At 41.0% G+C, this 14,150-nt stretch overlaps 1 protein-coding gene across 1 annotated transcript in view; it reads right to left on the bottom strand.

The window, feature by feature from the left end:
• Positions 1-5,055: 5,055 nt before the first annotated feature.
• RNF144B (ring finger protein 144B) overlaps positions 5,056-14,150 on the bottom strand; it is an 89,187-nt gene continuing 80,092 nt past the window's right edge. The window contains exons 7-8 of the mRNA XM_079776445.1: positions 10,874-10,963; positions 5,056-9,717 (exon numbers count right to left, since the gene is read on the bottom strand). Of these exons, the coding sequence (XP_079632571.1) occupies positions 9,577-9,717; positions 10,874-10,963 (231 nt within the window). The 3' untranslated portion in view covers positions 5,056-9,576. The remainder of the gene's footprint in view (positions 9,718-10,873; positions 10,964-14,150) is intronic.

Raw genomic sequence — 14,150 nt, 5'->3', positions numbered from 1 at the left:
TTTGTACCTAAGTAGATATGCCTATCCATACACTCAACTATTCACACACACAGAGTTATATATGCAAACCCCCTCAACAACAGGCAGCAACTGGTTAATCAAATCCATTGCTTTATTGGTCAACTTGAGTGTGTGTGTGTCTATATATATATAGATATATATATATATATCATACTATATACCATCTATTAACACATATGCATATTACCTTAATTATTACCTTAACTTTGTTTCAACTCACAGAACATGCAATGTGTACCAGAAAAATTAATCAAGAACAAGTAACTGAATGTTAAAAAGACTCCTTAGACTGACACATTCAGAATAGTCCATTGTGTGCTTCAAATAAGGATGCTGAGGTTCTGATGTTTTTAATATAAGTACTAGAGGACATGTCCCTGGAAATTTCCCAAGCAACTTTTGTTGTAAATTTTTTTCAACCATCGAGAACTATAAATAAACCATGAAGTTCAACTATTGTTCTTGGGATTTGTTTATTTTAAGTAAACCGGTAATATATTTCACATGCTTCTGGAATTATCCATAATTTAGCAAATGGAAGCTTCTTCTGGCAATTACCAATTTCTCACCTAATAAGAATTTCCCTTGTGCTAACTATTCTTATGGACTGGGTCACATTGTGGGTGCTGGTTATCTTTGCCATCTTACACAAAAAGTTAGATTTGCATTGGACCCAGAAAAGAATCACTTCCAATTTTCTAGATGAGAAAACTGAGACAGAGATTAATTGTCCAAAGCCACGAGGGACTAGTAGAGTTCTCACACTACCTCTGGTCTTCCATTTCTAGTCAGAGGAATAGCCATTCTAGTCCCAAACCACTAAAGCATCGGTGAGGGTCTGTATTCCTGCACTGGGGCAGGAAAGGGGAGGAGGTGATGACCTTGACTTTTGGTGCAGGTCCCTCATAACAGGCAGCAACTGGTTCACTCCATTGCTTTATTGGTCAGACATAAGTGGAAACACCATCCTGTACTTTATTTTTATTTAGTTATTTTTAAATATATTTTTTATTGATTTCAGAGAGGAATAAAGAGATAGAAACATCAATGATGAGAGAGAACCATTGATTGGCTGCCTCCTGCATGCCCCACGCTGGGGACCCAGCCCACAACCTAGGCATGTGCCCTGACTGGGAATTGAACTGTGACTTCCTGGTTCATAGGTCCACACTCAACCACTGAGCCATGCTGGCTGGGCCACCTTGTACTTTTAAAAAGCTATTGAAAAGAGTTGTCCTTCCTGAAATCACCACGAGATTCAATCTGATTCTCAATCTTCTTAAAGTTTGTTTTTTAAAAAAAAGAGATCAGCGCTTCATAAAGTATATAATCATCCAATCACTAGGTTGTACATGTGAAATTAATGTTGTATGTCAACTACAATTGAAAAATAAATTTTAAAAAATACTAGAACGTTTTTAAATTTAAAAAATGAGATCAGGCTTTCTTCTAAGTCCATTTGGGAAAATCTGTCTCCTATGAAGACCAAGCGGATCTCCCATGAACGCCAGCCAGAAGCAGGGTTGCTGCTAACACCTTGGCCATGCCAGGTTCAACTGAAACTTTATATCAAAGGTTCCCTTGTAGGAAGCTCAATATTGCTCTTCCTTCTTCCCCGAGTTTGTGATTTCTTCTACATGATACTATCATGTCTGCAAACTGTTAGTTTCACAGGGCAAGGAAACAGAACAGCAAAAAGTTACATTTCCTGTTGAAATGACAAACATAAACATGTTCCCATTAGCCACTATAAATCCTACATAATAAAATGGTAATATGTAAATTACCATCACTCCGCTACGCCCACGATTGGGCCAGCAGGAGGCGCAGGGGGCGGGACTCAGGGTGGCCGGGGTAGCTGATTGGGCCAGCAGGACGCTGAGCTCGCGGCGCCAGTGGCGCCGGGAGCTCAGCGTCTGTGTCATGGCTGCCCCGGAGGCTTTCGGAAGGCCTGGGGCACCAGCGGACAGACAGACAGCCGGCTCCCCCGCGATCAAAAGCCAAAGCGGGGGAGCTGTCTGTCTGTCTGCGCCGGCACAAGGCCTTTCGAAAGCCTCCGCGGAGCTGGAGGCGCGGAGGCTTTCGGAAGGCCTGGGGCACCGGCGGACAGACAGACAGCCGGCTCCCCCGCGATCAAAAGCCAAAGCGGGGGAGCTGTCTGTCTGTCTGCGCCGGCGCAAGGCCTTTCGAAAGCCTCCGCCGCGCTGGAGGCTTTCGGAAGGCCTGGGGCACCAGCGGACAGACAGCCAGCTGGTGCACCAGGTGCATGATTAAATCATGCACTGGGCCTCTAGTTTAAAATAATAGAGGTCAGAGAGATGTGGCAGAAGAGGAAGTCAAAGATATCTTAAGTATGAGAAGGACTTGACATGGCTTAAGGATGTAGGGGGCCACATGGAGGGTGGAAGAAGGAATTAAATTCTGCCCACAACCAGTGAGCTTGGATGAGAACCTGAGCCCAAATGAGAATATACCTGGCCAACCCCTGGATCTTTAGCCCAGTGAGACCCTGAGCAGAGAGCCCAGCCAAATGATGCCAAACTTCCGATGTACTGAAGCTGAGGCTAATATAAATGTTTTGTTTTAAGTCACTTCAAAAAATTTTAAAACAATGCTCAGAGGTCCTGAGCTGGCTCAGGCATCACGTAGGTTCAAATTCTAGCTTTGCCGCCAACCCACTGTATGACCTGATGCCATGTCACCTACCCCTGAATGTTACCTCCCATCGTAAAATGGGGAAAGGGCACATTAACATCTACTCTCTAGAGTAATATGAAGAGCAAAATGAAAGTAAATGGCATCATGTAAATCCAAGTTTTATGTAAACCTCTGCCTCCCTCCAAATACTGTGTTGATATGAATTCTGCATTTTTCTCTCCATTTATCCTCCATTTTAATTGAGCATAAACTTAGCTAAATGTTTACTTCTTCATGAAAAAGGCAACGTAAACCTAGAAAGGTAACTTACTTATTGAGGTCATTCCTGCCTCAACACACTTTTACTAGTTTGAAATCTATTAACCTCCTCATCTCCTTTGGGATTGGTGTCTGGCTGAAAACTCAGCACCCACACTCACAGCCATAGCATGCACAGTACAATACCCTACAGTACTGCAATGGCTCCCTCTCCTCCCACTTCCTAACAAACAACACTTAGAAGTACTTTGACATTCATGATCTCATCCACTACTCCTAAGCCAGAGCTAAGATGGATGAAATGATTCTGTATGATAAATGGTTGGCCCTGGATCACACACCAGTCAAGAGCAAAGGCAGGCCTGGAACTTGTTGCAAGCTGGGTGTCTATCACCCCTACCCCACCCCACCTGTATTAACAGAGGGCAGAGCGAACAGAAGACGCTGCCTACTTGTTCTGTACCCAGGACACCAGATTTGCCAACCCTCCCCCAACACTCCGTTCACGTGCCCTTGTGGTGCCAAAGTCCCAGGGCCTGGCTAGAATTCAGGACACATGATGCAGGGTGGTGTGTGGATTTCTGGACTTATTTGCTTTCAGTTAAACAAACTGACTTAGATACAAAAAATAAGTCCAGGTTGATCAATCATCAGAAGTCTCACAACTCACCTCAAGAAAACCTTCATGTTCATTTTATGTGAATGTGTTCAATAGCATGAAAGTTAACTACCCATCCACTCCTCCAAAAAGGACATATATCCTTGAATCATGCCAGGTCACTAAGGAACTACAAAATAAAATGGCTATTAGAATTAATTTCCTTCTCATAAAGCCTAAACTCTAGTTTTAATATACAAAATAGGAAAACTGATAAACTTGTAATGATAAACTGAAAAACATAAAAGCAGAAAATGGAACTCAAAGTACAACCTCTTTTTGCGTATCAGAATTTCATTATTTAGAGCCTCATTTCTTGCTGTTGAAACTGTCAGTCGATTGATGTGATGATAGGCTAGAAATACACTTTAGAGTACAAGCTGGTAACATTAATAGGAGACTTTGGATCTGCATTAACAATTGCTGCATTGTAAACATTAAAAGGAACCTGTGAGAGTGTATTTTGTATTTGTGTGGAAGAGGCAAACATTTTGGCATTTGAAGTAAGTAGAATTCTATTTTCAATATTGGCAAGTCAGATACACACCATGTAGTCATTTAATGAATCACCTTCCATCTCCTGCCCTTCTCCAGCTGAACCCCAGGGAGTGACTGGGCTTGATCTCAGGGGGTGGCCATCTGCCCTAGGCACTTTGTCAGATACATCAAAACACAAAGTGACTATTCAAAATAATAAATTATTCTCTTACATATACCTCCACGGATGCAAATAATTGAGAGGGAAGTACATTCTCTTGGGATTCATAGATAAGCGAGTGAAGGCCAGCTCAGAATTACTGACGAATGAAAGAGCATTACAGTACTGTCAAGGAGTCTGGCATTCTTTTTCTGGCTGCCACTCATCATAGTGTGACCCTTGGCAAGACATGAACACAAAACCATTGCTTTCTCTCTGAAATGGGCCTGCTCCATTTATCTCATAGGATTGTTCTCCAAGTTCTTTACAAAGCATATGTAAAATATATTTAAAGCATTACCATTAGTATTAAATTATTTAAAGACCATTTTTTTCATAATGTAAATTTGTAAACTATCTTTAGGGTCTAAAAAAAACCTCTTAGATCTATTATCTAACAAGTAGAAATAACAGAATGACAGAAAATCCTAATTATAATTTTTCAGATTCATTAGATTCATAATTTGCATTGCAATGAGTCTGCTGGTTAGATGTTGATTAAAATCACTGCTGTATAAAGTGATTCATTCAATAATTCTTTGGGAATGAAAAATTCAAGTTTAGGAAACAATAAGCACACTTTAAAAATGAAATAATGTTGACATTCTAGGAGATGATTAAGCAAATTAAAAAACCATAACCCAAAATGTTTTCAAGTGATGTTACTGATTCCCTCAAAACTAAAGGATTAGAAAATAGAATTTCAATTTATAAGTCAATTATAAACCTTTGTACTCAGGTATATTAGAAGCATAGACTATTCAATAAAAAGGCATTGAGGCCGTATACGAATGTGAGCTTTCAGTTTTATAAGAACACAAGTTCTAGTTGTTAACCAACTCCTGGCACTCAACTTTCGGGGAGTCCTGCCTTGAATACTAATCAAAGGGAAATAACCTTAAATTAACAATATAATGTAAATCCTTTTTAAAAAAAACCATAACAAGGAAACACATTCCTCTAATAAACTTGTGGAAGATTAGAACTGACTGTAGAGAGCATGTAGTCCAACCCTTGTTTTACAGAACTAATGACTTTGATGCCTGGCAGCACTTTTTACTAGAATGATCAAAGACCTCAATTATTGCTTATTTCTCTGGATAATGATTAATGCTTGTGCACTGGCAGTGTGGAATATCACACATACTAGCACAACAAGTCTGCAGCAAGTGAAGGTGTTACATTTGCTCCCATTTCTCCTAAGAAACAGGGCTGCAAGAGTCACTTTCGTAAATGGTATTGCAGAGCCTAGGATTTAATAGTGACGTGGCTGGCATTTTAGATGATAAAATTAAACATGTCTAAAAACATGCAGCACAACAAGAGTTAACACACTTGATTTCCTGCTCCATATTTATTGGGGCTAGAGAGACTAAAACAGCTATTTTCCTCTCAAATCATTGGGAAAATATAATATGACAGCAATTTCTTTAATACATAACAAAACTTTCTGGGTTATGAATCAACATGAGATGTAATAGCCTATAGATATCAATTGTGATAGCGTTTTAAAATATCATTTATCTAAGGCGTTCTGAAATTGTCTCTGAAGCTACACATATATACATGATTCTATACACATAAAGGCATCCATTCATGAACAGAAAGTCTTTTAGAAGCACTGTGTAGGAAAGGTTAAAATAATATACATGTTTAGATTCCGAATAATTTATAAGAGTCAATTTTGGGTTCCAAGAAGCAGTGATTTACATTTAAATAAGCACTTAGATTTTTCAGACTTGGATAGGTAAAATTTTTGTGATGCAGGCTACAAGAAAATTCAAAATCATTCCTTTTTCAAAGACCTCCTTCAAAAGAGAGACTTCAAGTCCAGAACAAACATGAACCAGTAGGATGCCTAAGATTCTAAAATGTCCTTCCATATGAATTTCCTCCTCATCTCCCTACCTAAGAAAAAGAAGAATTCCTAGAAGGGGCAATGGCTAGATGTTATGCCATTACAACCAATAGTGTTTCTGGATGGGTAAGTTCTTGCATCCAATTTTGGTGAAGGATTTTTAAATTTCTATTTCAAATGGACTCTACAACTCCAAACACAAAAATATTTTGCTACAACATCCAAGCATGATCATGCAAATCCAGATTTCTTCCTAATACAGAATGAGAACCACTAGGGAAGGATAAAGCTGACAAAGGGAGGAGACAAGGTTGAACCCTTACACTGGCAATTATCCAAAATGACATCAGTCTAGGTTATCAAAGTTGTCAGCTCTCTCTTTTATAAACAAACTAGACGCCCGGTGCATGAAATTCGTGCATGGGGGGTGAAGGGGGGAGGTGTCCCTCAGCCCAGCCTGCACCCTCTCCAATCTGGGATTCCTCAAAGGATGTCTGACTGCCCTCCTCTGCTGGCCTGGTCACCCCTAACTGCCCTCCCCTGCTGGCCTGATTGCCCACAACTGCCCTCCCCTGCTGGCCTGATCACCCACAACTGCCTTTCCCTGCAGTCCATCTTGTGGTGGCCATCTTGTGTCCACATGGGGGCAGCCATCTTTGAACACATGGGGGTGGCCATCTTGCATGTTGGAGTGATGATCAATTTGCATATTACTCTTTTATTAAATATGATTCTCTTGATTGGCTTACATCTCAACCCTGATGCACCAGATATACTTAGATTTCACCTACCAATCTGTTCCTGTTGATCCTGACAATCTCACACGGGCTAATTCTCTTAGCTATTAAGGGAAGAAGTCACCGTTTCCCAAGGACTTTTCAACATTTAAAAACTTAAGTCCAGTTATTTCAAGTCTGTTTGACAAACAACCCCATTCCTTATTCCCGCCTCACCTACACACACAAAAGAGCGAATTCTGCTATAATAGTATCTCTGTGAGAAGACCATTTCTTCCATTTTTTCCAAGGAAATAACACAGATATTTTCTTCCACTTTCACTCCAAATTCAGGAGCTCCACCTTTAATAACAGTCTTTTGGGTTACTTAAAATCAGCCCATTTTAAGATTCTTTGTGGAAACAAGCCTGAAGAGTTTACTGAGTAGTACCCTGCCACTACTGACATTCTTGACACAAAAATTCAATTTCAGTTGAGTCCCTGTGATTCCCCTGAGCAGTTATAAATGCCTTTTACTATAATGAGGCAGTGTAAAACAAAGCAAATTATTCAAATATATATATATATATATATATATACATTTATACTAATATGAAATACATTGATAGAAGAGACCATTGATTTTTTTCTGAAGTGTTTTGAGTTTTAAAGGAAAATAAAGACACTTAATATTGAGAAATTTCTAATAAATGATTAAAAATGTTTTTGGTTGGCTGCCATTCAAAAGTTTTCCCAGCGTTCTCATTGATGTTCTATACAAACTGTAAATAAAAATATACATGACCAAAAGTACTATATATATATATACATACATATATACATAGTATTGTGAATTAAAGTTCCTTAAATATACATATCCCCACTTGGGATACATTCCATTACATAGGCAATAATAGGTCCAGAATAGCAGCAATTTAATAATGTAGTTACCCAGTTACTCAGAACATATCAGAGGTCCTGATAGTTCCTGACATGGCTTCAAAGAGAGCTCTCCACTGTCATTAATACAGTTCTCATGAGGCACCAGGCTACATTGCTGATGGCAATTATGTCATCCTGTCACTGGAGAAAAAGTTATTGTCCTTTCAAAACCCGTTTATTCAAAATCTGACTATGGTATAATGGGAAAAACAAGTCATTTTATTTCTTACATATTTGGGTTGTTTTATCAGTGCCTTGTACATACAGAAAAGTATTCAGATTGCCTTAACAGATACTAAACCCAGCTGAGAAGACAGCTGTTCTGAACTGTGTTTGAAAATACAGAAATAACCTGGCCAGTGTGGCTCAATTGGTTCGAGCATCATCCCATACACCTAAAGGTCACAGGTTCGATTCCCAATCAGGGTACATATCTAGGTTGTGGGTTCGATCCCTGGTCAGGGTGAATACTGGAGGCAACTGATGGATGTTTCTTTCTCTCTCAAAAAACAAAAAAGGTAAATAACATGATTATCAATCAGTATTTTTACAAACTGAGATTGCATGATGTCATATTGTTTTTAAAAGAGTTATGTTTATGAGTCTATACTTGAGTAAGTTAAGAACTTGCAACCAAAATTTACATATATAATATGCAAAAAATCTTTAGGTTGCTTTATATTAAATAATATTATCACAGAAGAAAATACAGAATGGCTTTTACATACACATTTGTGTGTTGTACTATTGTGTGTAATAATACACACCATTATTTTATGTATCTATCCAGGCATGCCCAGTGGACAGAAATTCTAGGTGGGAAGCAAGTTATATGGGTTCTAGATACATATGGACTTTAATACTCATATTTGGTGTGTACTTTTAGGTCTAATTCTAAATTTTTGGGTGTATGAACACAGAGCTCAAGAAAGGGCTCTACTATCTATGATGCAGGTTTTGAATCTCTGCCACTCCACCCAAATACTTCATGTAAAACAAGCTTGTAGACAGCAGCCACTGGCTCTATGAGAAGAGTTTATCACCTTAAAAAAGTTATACTTGCCAAGAAGGAGAGACTAAATTAGACCATATTGTTTTATAGGCTGAAACCCTTTTACTGGGAAGGGACAACTTCCTCTGCACAGCAGTTTCTCCTGCTTGAAGCTGAGATCACACAGGGAGAAACCTATTGTGTTTCTGCCAAGTGACTGTGGGAATGCTGGGAAAGCACGCCCAGTAGCTGGCAGAGGCAGAGCCACCTTATCACCTCCTGAGATAAGCAGCCTGCTTTATCACTCTTATGAGAATTTCCCCTGAAATAGTCTCATCCACGGGTTTTCCCCCATGTTTCCCTGGGTAGTCAAATCAACACAGAACAGACTCTAGCTTCTCAATTATCATGTATGTTGCCAACCAGGACAACACCTTTATTATATGGAATTGTTCATTCAGGCTCCTTGAATTTGGCTGGAAGTTGAACAGTCCCATGGGATCCTTCAGGTGATAAAACGATGCTGTGTTAGTTCCTTCCCAAGAACCCGAAGCTTCTGACATGCTCCACAGATACAACCTGGACTGCAGAACCCGATTCTCTTTACACAGGAACACACACACCAGTGCTTGGCCTTTTCTGACGCCACAGGTGGGCAGGCAAGTTCAAAGTCTGGACACAGAGGCACTTCCAAAATTTGGCAAGAAAAAGGAGGCGAGTTCACCATGTGGGGCTTTCTCACTGTGCTATGTGGCACGCGGACACAAACAGAGATCTTTAGGTTGTGGATGGGTCATGCTTTTTCTTCTTGCCCCGGCAGCACTTGCAGACACAACAGATTATACAGGGGGAAGCCAGGAGTAGCAAGGGTGAAGTCACCAAGGCAATGATGCCTAACCCCACAAGAATCCCAACCACCTGGAAATTTAAAGAAAGAAAAATATTTTAGCAGTTGAATCTTCCTATATGTATACTATACCATCAGCTATGGATTCAAAATTCTGATTGAAACCCTAATCCCCAATATAATGATGTTTGGAAATGGGGTTCGTTGGGAGGAAATTAGGACATGAGGGTGGAGCCCTCATGAAGGGATTAGTGCCCTGAGAAGAAGGGACACCAGACAGCTGGCTTCCTCTCTCTTCACCCTCTGCCATGTGAGAACACAATGAGAAGATGGCCATCTGTAAACCAACAGGAGAGTCCTCACCAGAACCCAACCCGAACCCTGCTGGCACCCTGACCTTGAACTTCCAGTCTCCAGACCCATGAGAAATAAATTCCCGTTGTTTAAGCCACCCAGTCTATAGTAATTTGTTATAGCAGCCTGAACTGACTAAGATGCCAACTCAGACACATAAAACAGTCACAATTTTGAAACATTTTAGCCAGTCCCCAGCATTGGTCTGAACTGAATAATTCAGGAAGATACCAGACACTAAATCAAAGGTGAGAAGAACAAACCAAATGCTAAGTCAGGCTCTGGCACGAGCTCAGTATAATCATGAAATGTTGGTGTTGGCTCTCTCTCTACCTGAGTTTCCTCAACAGCCTCCTAAGGATGTTAATAATGATTACTAGCCTATTAACACTGGCTCCTTCAAAAGAAGCATAGCCTTTAATAAATATGAAACACTATTAAAAATAAACCAGGGCTCCTTTTGAACCTATCACATAATCACACCATGGCATGTACAGAGGGATCTAAGCCCCTGCAGGGGCTCGTCAGGTTTAGAGCACTGCCTTTCATAGCAAATGCCCCATGAAGGGCTGTGGGAAAGTCATCCCACCATCTTTTTCAGGAGGAAAGAGCATCTGCCCTCATTCCACAAGTCACTGTTATTTACTTGGCTGCTCTGGTGCCCTGCTGCTCCACTTATCTTTAAGAGTATTGTGCTCATGAATTAACTCCAGGCAGTTGGTCCATTACTTTTCCCTAACCCTGCCCCAGAATTCCCCAGACACTCCTGGGCTAGAATGGGTAAGCAGCAGTAAAGTGGGGAGGATGAGCAGGCAGGTTTTCTAAGCCACTGAGAGTCTGGTGTATCTCATGCTCCTTTTAAGGTCAGGGTACCTGTGTTCGGTTCCATATCACTGAGGCTCTTGAATGGCCAAGCTTATTCCTACATGGCCCTTTGTCGTAATGTCTGAGGAAAATGTCATTCTGTAAAACAAAGAGAAAGGTTTCAGTAAGCATGTAATTTTGAATTGAGAGATGGATACTAACCACATCAGATCACCTTAGTGGAAGCAAAGGCTCTTTCTGGTACTATTAATAATGGCTTCTAGGAATTCCAAGCCCATGATTTTTAGACTCTATTTCAGTAGTTTTATATATCACCAACAGAAAACAGAGGATAATCAATGAGACTCTTGACTGAGTCTAATAGAGATTAATGGCCCGACCAATTATCATCAAAAGGTAGCTCTATCAGAGGTGTGATAGGAAATGAGAGGACCATGAGTGAGGCAGCTCAAAGATGGTTGTAGTAAACAAGGTGATAAAATGCCAGTGGTTGAGATGGAGAAGAGGAAAATACAATCATGAGATATTAAGATGGGTAACTAACTAGTGGGGAAATAGAAATCGCAGATGAGGGGAAAGTCACTGGGTAGAAGGTAGTGGCTTTGTTGAGAGAAACACCATAAAGATGGATTTTGTTGGGAGGCGATGACCACAGTTTGGACATGTTGAACTTGAGAGATACTTGAGACATCCATCCAAGCAGCACTGATGAAAAGGCAGTTGGTTACATAGATGTAAATTTGGGGGTGAAGACTTGGGAATCCGTGTACATGGGGTAGGAAAAACCACAGAAGTAAATGAGATTACCCAGGGAGAGTGCAGACTGAGAGGCAAGCAGGCTGTTGAACACAACCATATAAGAATGGATCAAGATATATCCTAAGAAACTGGGAACTGAGGACTGAAGTGTTCCTTGGATTTTACCCAAAAGCAGTCACTCGAAGCCTCGGAAGAACACAGTCGGGGTGTGGCTAAGTGGCAATCTGAGCTCGGCAATGACTGGAGGTATTTGTGTCAACAGCTTGAGGTGAGTGTGCTTTATTGGCTGCCGAAGGGACAAGAGAAATAGAATGGCTGTAAGGGAAAGATGCAGACTTGGCAATCTGAGCTCGGCAATGACTGGAGGTATCAGTGTCAACAGCTTGAGGTGAGTGTGCTTTATTGGCTGCCGAAGGGACAAGAGAAATAGAATGGCTGCAAGGGAAAGATGCAGACTTGAGAAGAGTGTTACATACCCATTTTTAAATGGGACACAGTTGAGTGCATGGATAATTTAGAGACTAGAGAGTGGAGAGTGGATGCTGAAGTTGGGAGGAGAGAGAAAACATAACTGAAGGGGACAAGTCGCCAAGGTACCCAAAGCAGATTAGGAATACCGCATCCTCCCACTGTGGACTGGAACTATCTCAACTAAATTTTTTAGATCTAATTCATACATATTTGAGTACAAGACTTTTTTTTCACATTCTCTTGATGTTAAAATGTAACCAGCATCAACAACATGCTAGAATAGAAGAGCGAGTATGTTCAAAGATCAATAGACTATAACTTTTAAACACTATCTCAAAGCCAGCATAATTAAGAGCTTTGATTGTGAATTTATCTTTTTTAAGCAATTAGATATTTTTAATAAAGTAATCCACTATACATCTTCCTCTCACTGTGTTTTCTTTTCTTTTTCTTTTTTTGCCTCTTTTCTCTTCATTAGCTGCCAAAATGTGCTTTCATAAAGGCTCAGTAGTGGCAAAAGACAGAAAATTCATCTGGGATTTAACTACTGTGACTGACACATTCTTCTGATTAATAACACTTGTCTGATGCTTTTTGTTAGTTTCCTTTAAGCTTCACAGATCCCCTGAGAGGGAGCCACTATTATTCCTCTATTTCTATTTTTTGTTAATCCTCACCCAAGGATACTGTTTTCATTGATTTTTTTCCATTACTTTTTTTTTTATTGTCTAAAGTTTTACATATGTCTCCTTTTCCCCCAATTGACCCCCTCCCCCTCCAGCCATTCCCACCCCAGGCAAGCCCCCACCACCCCAGGGTCTGTGTCCATTGGTTATGCTAATATGCATGCATACAAGTCCTTTGGTTGCTCTCTAACCACCCCATCCCCCCCCCTCCGTCCTCTACCATTTGTCTCTGGATCTATTCTTGTTCATCAAATTATGTTGATCATTATATCCCACATATGAGTGAGATCATGTGATATTTATCTTTCATTGATTTTTAGAGAGTAAAAGGGAGGAAGGGACGAAGAGAGAAATATGGATGTGAGAGAGACACATCAATTGGTTGCTTCCCACATGTGCCCCAATCGGAGCCAGGGATTGAACCTGCAACCCAGGTATGTGCTGTTGACCGGGAAATGAAATGGTGATCCCCTGGCGGGCAGGCCGATACTCCAACCACTGAATCACACTGGCCAGGGCTATTATTCCTCTTTTAAGATGCAGTCATTGTGCCTAGTCACCTGGTGGGAAGGGGTCAAGTAAAGTGCTCCTCTACCCCACCAAGGTGCCCCAGACCTTCTAAGACGTCAGTGGGCTGATCTGACGAGCTAATTGATAGTGGCAAATGCCATACGCAACCTTTCCTGAGGCCATAGGAGAGCTTCCTGCAGCTGAGGTTTGTGTGGGGTGTTGTCTAGGTGGACACCACTCCAAGTGTGGTCCTCACTCCATCAGCTTCACTGTCTTAGAAACACAGGTTCCCCGGGCCCACTGCAGACTTCTGAAGTGGGGCATGGTATCTATGCTTTAACATACCTTCCATGTGTTTCTGATGTTCACTGTAATTTTAGAGCCATTGCTTTATACAATATAGTTTAGAATGGCATTTCTCAACCTGTGTTCCCTAGGAAAGTAGTGTCCTGAGATCCAGTGGTGGTTCTGGGTGTTCCCTGGCAAGGTCAAGTAAATTTTGGGGAAAGCTGCATCGAGAAGGGGTAGAGTGTATGTTAGTGTGTCTGTGGAACCTGTTTATTTAACCTAGCCAGTCCCAAACACATTAGATTATAGATATTTGGGGGGCAAGTTCCCTTGTGAAAGTTTCCAGGAGCTACTGGTCTAGGCTGAAGTGACCTTAGGGACAGCTCAAGGATACCCTTCCCTCCCTCTGAGCAATTAGAAGGCGGCAGTGTTAGTGCTCAACTTTTACAGTTCGCGTCTGCCATGCAGCTTTGATGAAGTTTTAAGGTGATACCAGCAAGTACAACCTAGTAGATACTAAACTCGCTGAAACACATATTATATGAAACTAGAGGCCCAGCGCACGATTCAATCGTGCGGGTAGGGTCCCTAGGCCTAGCCTCCTGCGATCA

This window comes from Cnephaeus nilssonii, assembly GCF_951640355.1.
Source record: "Cnephaeus nilssonii genome assembly, chromosome: 7".
NCBI classification, from domain to species: Eukaryota; Metazoa; Chordata; class Mammalia; order Chiroptera; family Vespertilionidae; genus Cnephaeus; species Cnephaeus nilssonii.
The sequence above is the reverse complement of the archived record's forward strand: the minus strand, read 5'-3'. Positions and strand labels throughout refer to the sequence as shown.